Source organism: Sturnira hondurensis, unplaced genomic scaffold (assembly GCF_014824575.4).
Source record: "Sturnira hondurensis isolate 20B ecotype Veracruz unplaced genomic scaffold, ASM1482457v3 Scaffold0022910, whole genome shotgun sequence".
NCBI lineage: Eukaryota > Metazoa > Chordata > Mammalia > Chiroptera > Phyllostomidae > Sturnira > Sturnira hondurensis.
Window position 1 is genome coordinate 13665949 of NW_028095541.1, and position 20705 is coordinate 13686653.

The 20705-nt window shown below is 38.8% G+C and overlaps 1 protein-coding gene across 1 annotated transcript in view; it reads right to left on the reverse strand.

Annotated features, from left to right (window-relative positions):
• Positions 1–15663: 15663 nt before the first annotated feature.
• Positions 15664–20705, reverse strand: part of YME1L1 (YME1 like 1 ATPase) — a 60410-nt gene continuing 55368 nt past the window's right edge. Inside the window, exons 16-19 of the mRNA XM_037037060.1 lie at positions 20337–20463; positions 20171–20244; positions 19435–19521; positions 15664–16984 (exon numbers count right to left, since the gene is read on the reverse strand). Of these exons, the coding sequence (XP_036892955.1) occupies positions 16841–16984; positions 19435–19521; positions 20171–20244; positions 20337–20463 (432 nt within the window). The 3' untranslated portion in view covers positions 15664–16840. The remainder of the gene's footprint in view (positions 16985–19434; positions 19522–20170; positions 20245–20336; positions 20464–20705) is intronic.

Here is a 20705-nt window from a genome sequence, read left to right on the forward strand (position 1 = left end):
CAATTTGTCGATAGTTTCCTGTGGCGAACATTAACATTTGTAATTTACAGAGTTTCAAGGATACAGTTGTGAGAGCTTCTCGACAGAGGTGAAGGTTTCCTGCAGGTTATACGCACTTGCTTGACTCTCCTCTACCAAAGCCATGAGGACTCCAGATGTCAACATCAGTCACCCCTGCTCCACAAGGGTTTCGAAAACAATGGACTCTAAATCAGAGGAGATAGGCTCCAGACGAACTCTGGTTGCTTACTACTAAATGGTCTGTGGGTTTTCTTCTATGTGAGGTGATAACTTTCATCCCAGCTGTTAGAAAGCTCAATATGAAACCATACATTCTCAATTATGTTGGCAATCCTGGGACCCTAATGAATATGTACTTTTTCAAAAAATTGTTTTTATCCAATTCCATTTTCATTGCCCTTACAATTATTTTATATTTTAGGCAAAATATGAATCAGAAATAAAAATATAATGACTTATCACTAAAAACTTTAACACTGATCTGTACAAATTATTTTCAGTACAATGAAAGCTACTAATCACTTGCCTTTCTGAGTAACAACGCTAAGGAGAAAGATACAATGTTATCTGGAGTAGGCACACCCTATTCAACTCTAACCATGATTAACTTCCTCCTAAGATTCATAGACATTCCAACGAGAACCTGACAGAATAGTAAGACATTAGGGAAATTCCTGGACAAGTGGAATGGGAAAACTGAGTCAAGAGAATTAAACAAGGCCAAAAAATCTGAACAACTTACAACAAGCTGGTGAATCAAAAGACCTTATTTCCCCTGACGAAGGACACTTGAGAGTAAATGATTCATACTCCTCCTCCCTAACCAGAGAATACACGGCTGAAATCACTGGTCTGAGAAATAGAGGAGAGGCCCAGTTAATGCCATTTGTGCCAGCTAAACCCAAGGACAGAGAAAGTCAGGGAAACAGTTAACAAAACACCCAACTAAAAGCCAGACAGACCCAAGATAAAAGTAAAACAGCATAGTAGACCAAAGTATAATCCTAAACCCCCCTATTAGCTCATTTTGACACCATCAGCATATTAAAAATGTATCTGGAAAGCTGATGAATATTCAACTGAAACACTCCCCTAAGACTCTAGTCTTGGAAGAGACAGAACCACTCCCCAAAACAAAGGACATCAGTGCGAGCTCCCTCTAGAGCACGCCCATGCCTTTTGCTACTTCCTCCTGAACTCTAAGTGTCCCCACGAGACCTGCAGCCACGGGAGCCGTGGGCAGGGGCACTTTGCCCCATGCTTGTCCCCTGAGCCTGTCTCCAAGGCCCCCTTTTTCTCTGACTGCTTTGCCTCGGGAGCTAAAGCAGGCAGAGCAGCCTGGGCTCTCTCCTGTTGCTTCTTCTACCCTAAGTTCTTCCTTTGTTTCACTGTCCCAGCTTTAATAAACAAACTCTCAAAGTCACTTGGACTCATGTTGTAAAATCTTTCCTACGTGAAGTCAAGAAACACACAAAACAGGCCAGCCTGAGACAGACCTGCTCCAGTAAAAAGAATAGGATTTTTTAGAGGACGTATAAAGAAAAGGTTTTTTTTTTAAAGCAACAGCATACACTCTAACTTGAAAAATTCAGTCCCATTCTTAGAAGTTTAACATAAAATAGTTATTATAAATGCATGTAGGTGGTCTTTAAGATTGTGAAGTCTTTAATAAAATATACTATAAAACAGAAATTGTGAATTTAAGTGCTTACGGAGGCAAAGTAGGTGACCCAAACAGGTGCAGAATCCAGGTGGGGCGGCAGCAACCAGAGAACCCAGGTCTCCTATGAGGGTCAGCCTCTGCACAGCAGAGCAAGCGGCAGGAGGGGCTCACGGGCGCCAGTGGGGTGCCAGACTTGCTTCTTGAAGAGAAGCCTGCAGTCCAGACTTCCACATGAGCCTCCTAAATATTAAAGGTTGAGTCAATTGATGGATGCAAACTAAATGTATCCAGGGCCCGCATTCAGTCTAGAGCCCACTTGTGGTTTTATATTTGCTGTGTTTTTAAATAGTTGTGTATAAAGCAAATTTTTGTGTTTAAAACCATTTTTTTCATTGGTATTATATGTCTTACCAATATTTGGGGCCCCAATATGTATAAAAATCATTATTTAGACTAATAATACCCACTACAAAATTTTTCTAATACTTATTAAAACTAATTTATATTTATTTCTCCCAGATTGTTAATCAGATAATTATTTCATAGGAGTGCCGAAACTAATTTATTAACGCAATTCTCACCTTTATTGTTGCTAAATTTGTGGTTTTGATGTTCAAAACTGCCATCCTGGTTAGGCCAGGGTTCTATGAACTTAACAGACACACTGACAGAGTCTACCACACAGCTTCAACTAAAAGACAGCTCAAGACAGTATTATTGCAGGAGAATCCTACTTGTAGTAAACATTTGCTGATCTAAGGACCTAATGGAGAACAAAGGATGCAAAATTCCTAAAGGGTCAGATTCTACTAAATAACAGATGACCCATAAGCAAGTTTCTAAAGACTCTGAGTGCCAGCAAATGACTGATGGTTGAAAGAGAAAAGGTGTTTTTTGAGCCAGTAGATATTACCAATAATATTCCCTGTATAATTCTTAAAGACGTAGAAAGAGCTGAAAGTCAGGCCAATATGCCAGAATGGAAAGAGTCCAAGGAAGTATTGTCACCTATCAAATTCCAGCTCTTCTAGAGATTTCTGAAGTTTGTGGGATCTGTGAATTTATACATTATACTTATCCATTCAGTAGTTCTTAACCAAGTGTTGTATCAGAATCTCAAGGAAGTATTTCTAAAGGCACATGTCCAGGCATTATTAGGTTTACTCAATCAAAATCTTTCAGGAAGAGCCCAGGCTTGTAAATTTTTAACAGTTCCTCAGGTGACCGTGGTTCACCAGCACACTTCCAGCTGAGAACTAGTGCAGTACACACTCACTTTAGTCTCCTCTCTCACCTGCATGGCCAAATCCTTCTGCCATTCGAGGATTGGGCCAAGTGTAAGAGATATGAGTAACTTACCAAAATTGCACATAATTTCCTCTGTAGGGGTGGAAAGGGACTAATAAACTCAACTTTGAGTTTATTGATTTTAAACCTACTGAGTTTATAAGTAACAAAATCAACGCCACTTGATTTCACTACTTACAAACTCCTTACGTCCCATCCGGACCTTCCAGATCTGAAAGCAGAGTTCAGACTCTTATCTAAGTGGCTTATCGAAGTGGCCAGAACAGGATAATATCTCGGTTCATCGCCTGTCCTTCCTCTTTTTTCCCACTTGATGAAGAACTGTTCACTGCCAACCTGGCCGCCTCAGAGCCTCCTCACATCGATCTGGAGGCAAGTTCACAGCTCACAGATGCTTTCTCCCAAAGCTAACAATTACGGTCCCTGAAACCTGAAGAGGACCTTACCTAAACATGTAAACTGAAAGGAGAAGAAAAACTAAAAACAAAGAAAACAACAAAAGGAAACTCTTCTGGTTATTTCCCCTTAATTGCCACATTTCCAAATTGGCCTGCATATTTCTACCTGCTCTTTCCTCTTCCATTTCCCTTTTCCCTTTCAGGGCATGCTTTGGAGCTTCCAAATATGGGGTTGACCAAAAAAAGTCCATACGATTTTTCTCATAAAATAAAATAAACATTTTTCATTTTCACCATTATCTTTATTGATTTGGAAATGTTGAGTGTGTCACCTATCTCAATATTTTCTTCTAATGGGTAGAGTCCAGGGGTGCTGCTGAACATCTTCTAATGCTTAAGACAGCCTCATAACAGAGAATTATTTGGCCAAAATGTTAACAGTACCCAGAAACTTTGCAAACCACTTTTGACACTTAACATCAGTCACAGCACCTTCTCCATATACTGCATAAATCCCTTTTTGCATATCAGTTGTGTTTTTACCTTTCTTGAAATAGTAAAGCATAATATGTTGAAAATGGCACTTATTTTCTTCTATCTTCAATATTAAAATAGCTACACAAACACTCACCAATTTTGGCAAGTTTTTTTAAATGCATGCTCATATGACAGCTCTCACAATACCATCTAACAAAATTGTTTCCAATACAGTTAAAGACATCTAAGCACTACTAGAGCCATCACACAGAAAAAAAGTTAAGGAACTGTTTGGCCAACTCAATATGTAATATCAACCCTACCTGTGTCAATTGAGGCTGTTCCTGTCCGGGTTACAGTGGCAGGAGGTGATATACACCCAGGAGAAAAAGCGAGTGAACTGCTTTGCCATCACCTGTGCCCTGTGTACAATGACAACCCCTCTGAGGAGCTACATGAGGCTGAGCAGAAGCTACATTCTGACGTGGAAAACCCCAAGGAGGTCCGTGGCTGGCAGAGTGGCTATGAGCACAAGCAGATGACCTTGCTAATGTCAAGACACGACCTGACTCTCTTGCCATAGCTCAGAACTTTGGGGTCCTGAAGTGTTCAGGGCCTGTGGACTTCTACTCCCCGCTCCCACTGGCACTCACCCAGCTCCCTTTGCTGGGTACTGGACCTCCTCCTCCCACCCATCCCCAGAAGCATCAGTTTCCTAAGCCCCTGCCTGCACAGTAGTCAGCCCCCACCCTCACTTCACTCCCCACAGGCCTTCGGTCCTTTGTGGACCCTGAGCCTACCACTCACTCCTAGGCACCAACAGGAAGCTTTTCCTTCTGGGGTAAAGGGTAGCTAGAGACAGAGCTTTGCCCTTTCTGTGGACATCACATGGCTTTGGAGTTGCTTCCATGGTAACAGGGCCTGCTATATTGTCTTCAGTATATGTATGTGAGAAAGAAAATGCTTATGGCTAAAATGAACACATGTATTTCAAATATTTTGTAAATAAAGTTCATTGATCTATACCTGTTTATCACTTTCATGTTTGCTTTGTGTGCAAGCAGCTTTGTTACTATAGCTGTATTTTGACCAAGGACAGTGTGGTGGAGAGCAGTGTTGCCATCAGCGTCTGTTACATTTGGGTCAGCACCACGATCTAGGAGGATAGTTGCACATTCCTCTTCCGGGCATTGTACAGCCTGTCAGTATTATACCAAGAAAGAGACTCCAAAATGTAAATACTAGGAATTCAAAGTAAACATTCTACAATTTCTACAGTAGCTTATAGTTTAGTGAGATAAATTTATTTTTTAAAAAGATCTTATTTATTTTATTTTTAGAGAGGGGAAGGAGGGACAAAGAGAGAGAAACATCAATGTGTGGTTGTCTCTTGAACTCCCCCTACTGGGGACTCAGCCTGCAACCCAGGCATGTGCCCTGACTGGGAATTGGACTAGCAACCCTTTGGTTCACAGCCCAGAGCTCAATCTACTGAACTACACCAGCTTGGGCAATAAATTTATTTTTACCCAGTAAGTAAATCAAATCCATCTTATGTTGACATAGTTGGCTACTACATACCTTAATCAGGCTGTCCTGTTTTCATTGTCGACAAGGTTCAACTGGCATTTTCTCTTTGCCAGGAGAGTGACCACTTCCACATGACCATTGGCACAGGCTAAATGAACGGCAGTACTGTGAAAGTGAGAAAAAATTTTAGGAACCTAAACATATGACTATTCTCTACCTCAAAACATATAATTATTCATGTAATTTTAAACATTAAAACTTATACCCTCAAAACAAATACTTAATTTTCTTCTGGAGACAGTACAACATTTATTAAATCTTGTTACTCACCACATTAACAAAGAGCAGTCTATCTGAGTAGAGAGAGCATTACCTGCGAATTGAGTTCAACTTCAATCTGCTCTTATTTTAACTCTGCCATGCCTTAGCTATCTCTTAACCTTTCTGTGCCTCATCTTCCTCATCAACAAAATAGGAGCTAAAAATAGTAGTTATTTCAGAGAACACTATTGTTTGCTGAAATAAAAAACTATGCAGTGTTTGTACAGTTCCTAGCACAAAAAGTCTTGATAATTGTTAAATAATAATTATGTTATTATAATTTTTACTATTATTGCAATGTTAGGAAAGACATTTCATAAGTAAATGATAATCATAAGTAAAATGATATCATTATACCTACTTTGCAGATGTGTTTTAAGAATTAGAAAGTACAATGTATTTAAATAATTCTAAGATGCTTATTTTCTTGTATTTTAATGTCTCCAACACTGACATGCAATTTAATCCAGAGGGTCTCACAACTATGATTGGCAGCATTTAAAAAAAAATTCTTATTGGTAGATAAAATACTGGACATCACATCATTCATGGTGCCTTACACTAAGAGAAATAATGGTAAATACAAGGTAATGGTAAATACAAGTGCTTTCACCACTCTCATTCAACATAGGATTGGAAGTCCTGGTGACAGCGAGCAGACAAGAAGAAACAAAAGGCATCTAAATTGGAAAGGAGGAAGTGAAGGGTCATTATTCATAGGTGACATGATAGTGTACACAGAAAATCCTATAGGCTCCACCAAAAAACTACTTGACTTAATAAGTGGATTTGGCAAAGTAATGGGATACAAAATCAATATTCAGAAATTGATGGCATTTTTGCACACCACCAATGAATTACCAGAAAGAAAAAACTAAGAGAAAAAACTCTCCTACTATAGCAACAACAAAAAAGTACCTAGGCATAAATTTAACCAAGGAGGTAAAAGACCTGTACTTGGAAAACTATAAAACACTGAAGATGCCTTTTATTTCCTTTCCTTGTCTGATCGCTGTAGCTAAAACTTCCAATACTATATTGAATAGAAGTGGTGAAAGTGGACAACCTTTTCTTGTTCCTGATTTTAGTGGAAAAGCTTTTAGTTTTTACTCATTGAGTATGATGTTGCCTGTAGGTCTCTCATATATGGCCTTTATTATATTGAGGAATGCTCCCTCTATTCCCACTGTGCTGAGTGTTTTTATCATAAATGAGTGCTGTACCTTATCAAATGCTTTTTCTGCATCTATTGATATGATCATGTGATTTTTGTCTTTGCTTTTGTTTATGTGATGCATTACATTTACTGATTTCCAAATATTGAACCATCCTTGCATCCCTGGGATGAATCCCACTTGGTCATGGTGTATGATTTTTTTAGTGTATTGTTGGATGTGATTTACCAATATTTTGTTGAGGATTTTAGTGTCTAGACAAAGGTTTAATCTCCAAAATATACAAGGAACTCACACGACTCCATTCTAAGAAGACAAGCAACCCAATTAAAAAATGGGCAAAGAATTTGAACAGACACTTCTCCAAGGAGGACATACAGAGGATCCAGAGACACATGAAAAGATGCTCAATTTTGCTAGCTATCAGGGAGATGCAAATTAAAACCACAATGAGATACCACTTTATACTGGTCAGAATGGCCATCATAAACAAAGCAACAAACAACAAATGTTGGAAAGGTGGTGGGGGAAAGGGGACAGTAGTTCACTGTTGGTGGGATTGCAGACTGGTACAACCACTATGGAAAACAGTATGGAATTTTCTAAGAAAACTAAAAATGAATATGCCTTTTGACCCAGCAATTTCACTGTTAGGAGTATATCCTAAGAACCCTGAAGCACCAATCCAAAAGAACCTATGCACCCCGATATTCATAGCAGCACAATTTACAATAGACAAGAGTTGGAAGCAACCTACATGCCCATCAGTCAATGACTGGATCAAAAACTATGATACATTTACACAATGGAATTCTATGCTGCAGAAAGGAAGAAGGAGCTCCTACCCTTTGCAACATCATGGATGGAACTGGAAAGCATTATGCTGAGCAAAATAAGCCAGGTGGTGAAAGACAAATACCATATGATATCACTGTTAACAGGAATCTAAACAAGAAAACAAACAAGCAAGCAAAATGTGACCAAAGACACTGAAATATAGAACATGTTGACAGGGTCTAGAGGGGAAAGGGGAGAGAATCACAGGGGAAAAGGGGAAGGACTCACATGAACAAGTATAAAGGACACATGGACAAAAACTAAGGTGGGGGGCGGAAATGGGAGGGAGGTGGGGAGCACTGGGGGGGCAGGGCTGGGAATACAAGACAGAAAACTGTACTTGAACAAGAATTAAATTAAAAAATAAAATAAAATAAAATAAATTACTTTCTGATAGACAATTTTTAATTTTTTATATTGCACAGTCAACCTCCAGAAATTTTGCTTTCGTGGTCTTTATCAACTTAAAAAATACACAAGGTCTGTTCGGAAAAAGTCCAGCCATTGTTAATTCAATGAGAACAGTTTTGTACAACATCAGCACAACCTGGCAGCCAAGAAGAGTGGACTGGAATGCCCATGCATGAACAATGATGACTTCTCTATACTAGCCAGTGGGGTCAGTAGACATTGTTGAGTGTCCACCGTGTATACTGTGTGGCCATCACATTCAAAATCATTGAGGGAGCAGAGCAATGAATCCACATCAAATTTTGCTTTAAGCTTCAACATTCCTCTGTGGAAATTATTTTGATGATTCAGAAGGCTCTGGAGATAATGCAGCATAAACAAAAGTGTGGCACAAACACTTCAAAGATGGTTGAGAATCTGTTGAAAATGATATACATTCTGGAAGGCCTGAAACAAGATCACTTGAGAATGTTGAAGGTGTAAAGGCTGCAATCCACAAAGATCTGGGACTGACAGTGCAAGAACTAGAAGCTGATCTGGGGATTCCAAAAACTACTGTATCCGAGTTAGTTTTTGATGCAGGATCTTGGCATAAAACATGACATGGCAAAATTTGTTCCATGACTTCTCATACCTGAGCAGGAGGAACATCGTGCTGCAGTTGCTAATGACTTGATTTAAACTGCTACCATTTAACCAGACTTCTTCAAGAAGATAATAACTGGAGATGAGCCATGGGTCTATGGCTATGCACATGATCCAGAAACGAAGGTTCAGTTATCCCAATGGAAGTTGCCTGCTTCTCCACACCCGAAAAAGGTGCAGTGAAGTCACAGCAAGATCAAAATGGTATTAACTGTGTTTTTAAAAATATCTTTTTTTAAAATATTTTATTTATTTATGTTTAGAGGGGAAGGGAAGGAGAGAGGTAGAGAAACATCAATGTATGGTTGCCTCTTGTGTGTCCCCTGCTGGGAACTGGCCTGCAACCCGGGCATATGCCCTGACTGGGAATCGAACCACGATCGTCTGGTTCACAGGCCTGCGCTCAATCCACTGAGCTACACCAGCCAGGGCTAAATGTCTCCATTTCTTATAGTTCACTGGATACTCTCTGGACGGACCTCGTACATCAGTGTACACTGATATAAAGTGGATATTGGATTTTATCCCAAAAATTTTTAGCCTAGAAGTTGAGCTGTTATGGAAATTATTTCCCTTGTTATGCAGTTTTCTATAGTATGCAGCATTATTAGGTAGAAGTTAGAAAATGCAGGAGAAATGTTGGAGAGGGTCCATGGTACTCAAAGAAAAAGCCCATAAACAACTTTAGTTAAGTAATCTAACTTTGATTATTTGCCTCTGGTCAACTGTTTTACAAAGGATGACAAGGGGACCTATGTGTTTTACAAAGGATGATAGGAGGTGGTCTGGAGCAAGATCAGAATCTGGGCTAACAACCCTCCACACACATGTATGTTTAGGCGGTATGTTGGTGGGGGCGGAGAGCTGGCACCACCTTTACCCACCAATCACTGTGCAACTCCCTCAACCCATCCCACCAACTATATAAGCCCTCAGGACAAAGGACCTGAAAGGTTGCCTTCCCTTTACTCATGACACTCTCCCCACTTCCGTAAGGTCCATTATCTTCCATGAGAACCTGTCACTAATAAACTCTACCTATCTACTAATCATCTTGCTGATCTTTGATTCTTTACTTCATGGGGAGAAGAACAGAGTTTCCCACAACATGTGAACATCAAATATAGAACTCTGCATATGCTTAAAGTGTTCTTTGATAGGAATTACGAGTGGGCCCTTGGCTTTTGTTTTTACTGCTCCTGAAGGCAGCCTGAGCACTAGACCCTGCAGCCCAGCGCCCTTGGTGGCAGGAGGGCTGAGCTCCACCTGGCTGAGCCCGGGCAGGTGAGCGCTTCTCCCAAGTCCACCCCACCTCCTCCTGGTTGACCCTCAACCCTGGCCGCTGGCCTCGCAGTCCCTATTACCTGTTCATCTTGTCTCCGTCATTCACGCCATTTATGCCGAGCAATAGAATCTGCAGTACTTTCGCAACGTTGCCCACCGTGGCAGCTTTGTGGATGCTTCCCAGATCTTTTTCTTTGATGTTGTACCTGTACAGGGAGGTAAATTCCACCCTCTTGTTCCCTGGGCTGGTGAGCAAGCCCTTCCTACACCCAAAGCCAAAAAATTTCATCTCCGGTAGCCTAAAGGGCTTCAGAGAAGCCTCACCTGCCCCTCAGCTTTCCACCACCTCCTGAGTCCAGCACCATAGCTCTAGACGAACCAAACGCCTCACTGTCGCTCTAGATAAACCAACCACCCCTCGCCACTACACTCCAACAAAGGAGGTTTAGAATCTTTCGGCCCAGAATTATCGTAACCAAGCAACCCTATCCCGCACAAACACTACTGTGCGTGAGCCTTCAGAGATCGTCACCACGCGTGCGCACAAACGCCCCACAGCCAGATACCCAGAACGCTGTTGTGTGTGTAGGGTGCCCATGTTCTAAAAACTCAGCGATTGCTTGCAGCCTGTGGGGTTCCATTCATACACCGGTGGGATTGCAAGTGTTTTCCATACATCTACAAAAGTTACACCCACCCCAGTGGAAAGCTGTCTTTACTTCTGGGGCTAAAATGGTGAGGAACTTCAGGGTGATGAAGGCCTCCAGCCCAGAAAGCTCCCCTATATGCATACCATCTTGTCCCTCACCTTATTCCTCTTCCACATCCCTTTGGGCCCCAGCCAATCTCCAGGGAATTTAGCAGATGAAACAAGAGTTTTTCATTCTTTCCCAGATTGTGGAAAAATGTGTATACAAGAGCAAATTTACGAGAAACAAATGCACCTTCTCTAGATGAAATGAAAGCACATTTTTGCATGCCTCAATCCTCTCGTCACAGCCTTACAGTTCCGTTTTCTTCAGTTTTATTTCCCCCAATTAAATCTTTAATTAACCCAGGAGTTATTTTGGAGCATGCTTAACATTTCAGAACCTTTAAGAAAATGGTGATTCATGTGTTGCAAACCATCTTTCTCACATAGTTTAAAATGTCCCTTTACCGTGCATTAAATTCTCAGGTTATGTTTATTTCTTGGTCTTCTGTTCTCGTCCATTCAATGATCTGCTTCTTGCACCAGTACTCCACTATCTCAATTACTTTATAAAATGTATTTTAATGTCACAGTTCCAAAGTTTCCCCTCCTCATTATCCTTTTCAGTACTCTCTTGGTGATGTTCACCTCAATATTTGACATGAATTCTTAATCAGTACTCCCAAGTTTAAAAACATTATTTTAATTAGCTTGAGAATTCATTTTAACTGACAATCTCTTGAATCAGTGTACCCAGATACATATTATGTCTAAGTCTTATTATACATTCCTCAACAGCTTTTGGAAATTTTTTAAGCAAATCCTGCTCACTTTTAGACACATCACGGGGTTTTCATTTTTCCTGTAATCATATATTTTCCATTATAATTTATCAATGATTATTGTTTTGATATCAGTGCATTTGCCCAGACTGTGGAACTTTTTCAAGCTATAATTTTATAACTGGAGAAGGAGTTGACAGTTTATGTATGGCAGGTTCTCGGGAAGGACAAACTAGGTCATAAAAATTTCACCAGAAAGATGTTAATATTGAGGATGGCACGATGAAGATTTTAAAAAGTCAAATACAAACGAGAGCTGTTTTTATTGATGAGTAGGGTAATTGCTTTAGAAAAAATGAACACGTAATATAGCTAATTTTTCCTCAAATTCCATTAGCCAACATTTTAATTTGCTTACTAACCTTGTTCAATCTTGTCTTCATCATTATGAAGCCTCTTATGTGCTTCACATGTCCCACATTCTTTAAAGCTTGCAAACTTGAAATCTAAATACTCACTTCCACTTCCATCTTCCTCTTATCAGCAACCCGTCTATCTTTATTCCATTTCTTAGGAAGTCAAAGTATGTTGACTCCATACTCCACAGAAACTGGCATAAATACATGAGTGTACACAGAAACTCCTCTTAATGTAGTTCTTGACCTAGTAATTCCAATTGGACTATACCTGGTACTGTGGGTGAAGCAGACAGGAACAGGCACAGGCCCAGAACAACAGTTCATACAATACCCCAGCTCACTCAGAACTCACTAGGCTCCTGTTATTCATACACTTGGCTAATGATTTTAAGAGCTAACCAAAATGAAATGTAACAGAAACAAACACCACACAAAATTGGAAATTTTGGCAACCTTATTTTTACAGGAAGACAAATGCATTAACTCAGGTACTTATTCTTCAGAAGCCATTTATTGCCATTCTGTTTTTTATTGGTTGACTAACTTGCAAAATTGTTTGAAATTAGCAACTCAGCTTAGTGCCTGGATTTTCAGGATTTCTGCTGGACAATGCTGGGGTCCCTGCTGAGGGACTGGTTCCTCCATTGGTAAAAAAAAAAAATTCTCAGGTCTACTCAGCTTAGCTAGACCAAATGGTTTTGGGGTGTATGAATGATTTCAACTAGGATCACCAAGCATTTGCTTCTTACAGCAGCTCAACTCAAAAACTTGTCTCCTCACACCAGTAAAGACTCTCTAGTGACATCTGAAGAGAAAACGCTGACATTTCCAGAGGCAGCCTATAATGAGTGTCAAAGACATCACCAGGCTGCACAAGGAGCCACACACCAAGACTCCAGGTCGGTCGTAGAGATTTGGTTGACCCCAGTGTTTTTGCATGGACCAAAGAAACTTAAGGAGTCTATGTTAGGCCAACTGTGAGCTTCTGTGTTCCTTAGTCAAATGCTATCTGGATACCAAGTTTCTTACAAGCAACTGAAAAGTTAATTTCCAAGAGTGGGAATGGGAAACTAATTTCAGATCCAGTGCAGATGCCCTGTAGAAAGTTGTTTAGAACTCTGATGCCTATCTAAAACTCAAATAATGCCCCAATTTAGCTTTCCTGCACTCGTAAGTTCTGCTAATGGAATTAATAATGTGTAGAAAAATGCTATCTGTTTTATGATGAAAAACAACTGAGATGGATACCCTAACAAATCCCTTAGCAACAGTTTTCTAATTCCAGTTCAAAACCTGTCATTAATGTTTTGTCCTTCTAAGTTTCCAGGAAACATATGGAGAATTTTCCACAGCTGATTCACTCATTCTTTGGGATGTGAAAACCAGGGCTGACTTGAAAATGACCTGAACAATGAACGTACTTGGCAATCAACATTAGCAAAGTAGAAGGCCTGACTGATGGAGTTCAATCTTCAGCAAAAATGCTAAGCTATTTAAGACACAGTTGCAAACCTTAGGAAACAAGATTTAAACATTTTAAAAATGAACAGAGACACGAGTAGCCGCACACTCTAGTAGGGACAGACTTCACAAATTTACTGGAGGCAAGTTATAAAACAAAGCAAGGACCACCCTCTACAAAGTTAATCACACTCCTTATTTGCAACATTACCTGCAATTCAAAATTACCAAGAAACAAGAAAGAGTGACCCTTACTAAGGAAGAAACTGTGTACAAACTGTGTACTTTCTAACCATCTGTATCTAGACGTTGGATTTATCATAGACCTAAAAGCAGCTATTATGAACATATTCAAAGAACTAACGGAAGCCATGTTTTAAGAATTAACAAAAACCATCCTAAGGATATAACTCACTGAGTGACCGCACTGTACTGATACAGCAAGGTTCCATGTTCCATCCTTGGAGCACACACGAGAACCAACCAAGAGTGCACAATACGTGGAACTACACATCCCTGTTTCTCCTCCTTTCCTCTCTAAAACCAATAAACTAAAACAATTTTAAGAATAAAAGCTTTGATAAAAATAATGCAATGCAGAATCTCAACTAAAACAGAGTACATGAGAGATCAAATTAGAATTTGGTGCTGAAAAATAAAATAATTTGAAATGAAAAATTCAGTTGATTTGAGATGGTAGAAGAATTCAGTGACCTTGAAGAATCAACAGAAAGTATTCAATCTGAAAACAACAAAAACCAGAAACAGCCTAAGAGACCAGATCACACCACATGTGTCAACGCACGTGGAAGGACAATTCCAGGAGAAGAGAGAAAATAGAGTAGTTAAATATACTGGAAGAAATAATTGTCAAAAACTTCTCAAATCTGATGAAAACATTTACTTACAGATCCAAGAAGCTCAGAAAAAACAAGAAAAAAATCCACACCTAATTATATCAAACTACTAAAAGACAAAGCTAAGAAAAGTATTGTAAAAACAACATTAGAAAAACAAGATAAGTAATCAATCACCAAAGAAGACCACAGCTTTGATTAACAGCTGACTTATCAAAAATAATGGACATCAGAGGACTCTGTAGGATAACATATTTAAAGTGATTAAAGAAAAGAACTGTCTGACCATGTATTATTCTATATTCAGCAAAACTATTCTTTTTAAAAGGCAAAATAAAGACATTCCCAAGAACTGAGGCTATAAAATTATATAAAGCAGTAGTCATCTGTATGGTTGAACCCGAACAGATATATAACAAATAACACTAACAGCACAAAGAAGATACACGAGAGCAAAGTTAGTACAACCAGAACTAAACATTATTTTGTGATAAGTTGATGCATATTATTATCCCCAGAGCAACCACTAAAATGTAACTCAAAAAAGGAGGAGCAGAGGGATCTCTTTGGCTATGATAAAAACCAAAACCAAATAACATATCAAAAGCAACTGTATCAATATTAAATATGAATGAATTACATTCCCAACTCAAATAACAGGACATAGTGAGAGCAGATTCTAAAAAGGCAAGATCCAACCACGGCCAGGTGGCTCAGCTGGTTAGAGCATCATCCTGTACACCAAAAGGCTATGCGTTTGATTTCCAGTCAGGGCACATACAGGAGGGAACCAATGAATGTTCTCTCTCACATCAGTGTTTCTCTAAAACCCTCCAAAATCAATAAACATATCCTTGGGTGAAGATTATAAAAAGAGGTTAATATTCAGCCAGTAAAGGACATGTATTCATAATACATGGTTTCTTAAAATACATAACCCAAACAACCTCTGAAGAGGTAGAGGACCATATATTTGAATAGCTGTGTCTCCAAAGATATACAACTGGCAAATAGCATAAGACAGAGTGCTCAACATCACTCGTGCTAGGAAAACATACATTAAATCCACAATGAGATACTACTTCAACTCCACTAGAATTGCTTTATCAAAAAGACAGACTATATAACAAGTACTGTATAAGATGTGGAGACACTGGAAACTTCAAACATTGGTGAATGGAACATCATATGGTCTAGTTACTTTGAAATCAGTTCCTTGGGTCAGTAAAACTTACTATATGACTCATCAATTTTAATCTTGCAAGTCTATCCAAGAAAATGAAACATGAATCCACACCAAAGACTTGCGCACACACATACATAAACACACACAAAAGAGTGGAAGGGAGGAGCAGAGAAAAAAGAAAGGTGGCAATAAAAAAATTAGGCAAATGAACACAATTTATTAAACTGTGTCAAGCATGTATGGAAGTGCCTTCTATTTATTCTGGTAACATTTCTGTAAGGCTGAAGTTAGATCAAAATTTAAAATTATGCTAAAAAGGGGCAAGACTGTCATGTGGCAAGTTCCTCCAATCAACATCTACAATGAAGACCATATACAGCTTAAAAGTTATTAGAAAACTATAGGTAATTTTAATAAAATCACTTTGAGAATATAATTTGGTTAAATATAAAAACCAATACAATGTACCCTAAAATAATTTTTCTATTGAGTGAAATAAATTTATCTGAAAGTCCTGTAACAACATGTTCATATTCACAAAATCGGAATGAAAAACACACACAATTTTCCATTTCTGACACAGGGTAATCCAAAAGTTCACTTTGAAGGGGACTGAGATTTCAATCTAATCTTACTTTTAATACCAAGCATAATTATACAGTTATTCAGAATCTGAAATGCTACTTTCTTGTTTAACAAAATACTGCCACTCTGAAATAAACTTCATTAGCATGATAAGGTTAACAAAGACCGTGAGAATGAAAGCTGCACTTTTAACTTTATAATCATGAACATTCTGATTGTATCTATACATTAATGACTCTCCATTCTTGAGATTTTTAAAAAACATTGACTATATGGACACCTGGAGCATAATTAAGTGCATCTTAATGAGGTTTTCCGCTGATGCATTTAGAAATATGGTTTACCAACAGCCAAATAGCACTTCTTTGTCTAAGACCAATGGCACTATGCAGAAATAAGGACAATTCTTCAACAATTTCATTTTGCTAAGTAAAAACACTTCCAAGGAGCTACAAGGCACAATTTTATTTACATCTAGTGGAGTAACAGACCATAAAATCGTTACATATGTGCAACTTAATAACTGATGGACATTTCTCAGACAAGCGGTTTTCAATCCTGATAGTTCTTTATTTTCTTTAACATATTTGCTAATGGATTGATAATTTGCTATATGTATCATGAGAATAACCAAAATTAGACAAATGTGACAAAAGGCTGACAATGTGTTTCACATCCTTGAGTGACAGTACATCAAGAATGGGAGAAAAATGCTGCAAAAGGAGCTTACTGCAATGCTACTTATATTCTTGCAGTAAAACCAGCAATGTGCCCATCTCCAGAGAGCTATCATCTTAATTCTAATTTCTTCCCCTCAAGTACAATTTGAATCTCTTTGGCATCCAAAGTCTCATAGATCAATAAAGCTTCAGCTAGATTCTTATGCTCTTTTGCATGAGTCTTCAAGATATGTTTTGCTCGTTCATATGAGTCCTAAAACAGAAAAGCAGATATGTAAGAGGCAAAAAAACTTACAAGCAAAAACCACAAATGAGAAAAAAAAACTTTATATACCCGAAAATGAGAAATCTATTTCTAAAAGATAAAAGCATTTAAAAGCTTGATTCCCAAAGATAACTCTTTCGTATTTTTCAAGTGTTCCATTTTGAACTGTAAAATTCATCACATAGGAAAATGATTACCTGAGACAAAAAGTCACTTTAAAAAACTATATTCTCCACTTATCTGCTTTTTAATAATGACTATGAACACAGAAATCTATTTCTCTATTCAACATGTATGTTTAAAAAAAGGAAATTTAGCCCTGGCTGGCATAGCTCAGCAGATTGAGCACAGGCCTGCGAACCAGAGGATTGCAATTCGATTCCCAGTCAGGGCACATGCCTGGGTTGCAGGCCGGTTCCCTGCAGGCCAGCTCCCAGCAGGGGACGCACGAAAGGCAACCATACATTGATGTTTCTCTCCCTCTCCTTCCCCTCTAAAGATAAATAAATAAATAAAATCTTTAAAAAAAAAGGAAATTTAATAATTTTGCCTCTTGATTTCACCATTTTATCTAGAATGGCCAGAAAAGATCCACCTGTCCATTTTTTTTTTACTTGGTAATATACTCACCTGTCCATATGTGACAACCATAACAGTATTATTACAGCTGGTCCTCCATTTAAATGCATATTTTTAACCCACCTTGAATTTGTTACTTAAATCCTTCAATTATCTTTCCAAATGCGAGTTTGGATTAAGTATACTAGGCCATAAGTGTGATCACTACCAACGGTTTGTTTTTGGCAGTGCCACATTTGTCTGTACAGTGTTTTTGCAAGTATCTGAGCACTTAATCGTATTTTTGCCCTTATACAACTGGGCAGAAAACATAAAAGTGAATTTACTATCACCAAAAAGCATAGGTCATATACACATAATGCAATTATTACATCTGAACCTAAAATACTATTAACTAGTAATCATGTCCCTGTAATAACAACATAAACTCGGCGAGTGGAAGGAACACCTACTGCCTTCCCTTTTCCCCATCTGTGATTTTAAAAGTCAAGAACCCAATTTTTGCCATTTTGTGTTCTGAATTTTCAGAAATGTATTAAAGCAAAGAAACAGTATTTCTGATGTTCTAGGTACCTCAGTGCAGATAAGTTACTCAGAATAACATAAATAGTAAGGGAAAGAGAATTAAGATTCCAGAAAGTCAGAGACTTCTTCTGCAATACCTCCTAAACTTTTCCATTACATAAACTCCCCACACCCTTAAATACTCTGAAGCACTCTTTCTGCCTCCTTTGAATTCATCAGGACTTGGCCCTCCAGGGGAGATGGTTTTCTGTAAAACCCCAACTGGCAGTTATTTACTCTCATCCCAGATACTTCCGGGTAAGGAGGTAAGCTTTGTTCCCATCAGCTCTTCCAGATCATTACCAGACTACCATCTTCTGTCAAGCACCATTCCTTTGAGGTCCATACTATCTGACTACAGCCGCCCTAGCACCCTTCACTGTGACACTTGAGTCCTCATTCACTAAAGACTCTGGCACTCCGCCAGCGCTCCTCCTCCATTCTAAGACCTGCCTTCACGTGTGCCCAAAGGGACACATATCCAACCTCTGAACGAGCTCCAGGCCCACATATCTTTCCATTCCACTAATCGTCACTAAGACATCTCCAGTTTAACATGTACAAAACTGAACTCATGATCTACACCCTTCCCAGCCTTAGCCATCAGTGTTTGTTCAGTAAATGACCCAACTAAATACCTGCATAAGGCAGAATCTAAAAAAAATTTGTAGTTTAGACTGAATTAGCTTCTCTCTCACCCAAAACATCATAAAGGCATTTTCATTCCACTGTATTATATATCTTGAACCCACCCATGTTTCTCAATTTCCACTTTTCACCAACCTAATCCGAATAATGACTAGATTACCACAGTACTTAAGTGATCTCATTGAATCTACTCTTACACATGCTTCTGCCCTCATCTGTATTGGACACTGCAGTCAAAAGGACATTTGTTTTGCTTATTCTGTATTCTTAGCACATGTACACTGCTAGGCACAAGCAAATAACAATATATGATTGAATATGTATCAGAATGAGAAAACAGTAAGAATCAATAATCAGTATCTCCAATTCTAATCTCTTATCATTTTGCAGATAAAGGAAAACTGAATATTTATAATCACTGATATAAACTATTCTTAGCCTATGGTCATAATAAAATTAATACCCAGTCTATGACCAGAGGTTCTCTAGCAACATACTTAAGTCATGGCTGCAATGGTGCATCTATTACCTTCATTACATACAGTCATATTTCCAAGCACAAAAGCCTTCAGTTATCATTTGGTAAGCACCCAAATACTTAGGCACATTATGGCTAAAGAAAAAGCAGAGGAAAATACAATCATTACCCTCAGAAGGATTCTGATTTCTTGCTCAATAGCTGACTGCGTCTCTGGACTCAGTTTCCCTGTATCACTGTAGGTCATAACTCCAAGCTAAAACGAACGGGAAGAAATTGAACAAAAAATGAAAACATCACCCAAACACAAATGTAACAGAGGAAGTACTATCCTATACATAAGAAAACAAATTTCACAGGGGTAGGGGCAAAGAAGATATTCAATATAAAAATGGCCTTAAGGGCAAGGAAATGCCATCATTCTTCTGAAAGTATATGACCAAAATTAGAGAGTGAGCAAGAAAGAACATCTAAAACCATTGTAAGTGCCTTCTTAGACAACCTTGGCAGCTAGTCCATGTGCAGAAACCCACAATTCAGAGTATTAGGATTGCTTCCTGAAACTACAGCGATAACGTAAGAGAGTGAAATCCATGCCAAGGGTTAAAAATGGCAAATTCAGCGAGTAGGTCTTTTATGTCATATGAACAGTAACAACTAAATAATTTGTCTTATCTCTGGTTAACTCATGAAGCAACAACTGTTACTATTGGAGCAACTAGAATAGAAACAATGCCACATGTGATTACTCAGAAAAGAAGGTTTAGTTAAAATAAGCTGGGACAAATCCATTTGGAACAAGAGAGAAGCAAGTAAATGTTATCAATTAATAATGAGAACGCTCCTTCACAAAGGACTTGACACTTATCATTTGAGACACGAGGACAATTAAAATTAGCCAATACCTTTTCACTCATTCCAAATTTAGTAACCATCCGCTTTGCTATTTTAGTTGCATTATCGAAGTCACTGGAAGCACCTAAAATTTAAAAATATACATAGAAGTCAACTTTTAAAATACCTCGAAACCAAGCTACTGAATTTGAACTACAGCCACTCGCCACGGCCGACCTGTGGTGATGTGGTCAGTTCCAAATATGAGCTCCTCCGCCACTCTTCCCCCCATACTAACATCCATTTGTGCAAGCAGCTGAGCTCTGGTTTCATTCCATCTGTCATTCTCAGGCAACAGGGACACCTGCACAAATGAAAAACAGAAGGAAAACATTCAGACAGGGTTGTTTATTTCTTTTTTAAAGACATGGGAAGGGCAGGAGAAAGAGAGGGAGAAAAACACTGGTTGTCTCTCGCATGCACCCCGACTGGGGACTGAAGTGGCAACCCAAGCACGTGTCCTGACTAGGAATCAAACCAGAGACCCTCCGCTTTGCAGTACAACACCCAAGCAGCTAAGCCACAAGTCAGGGCAAAATTTAGACA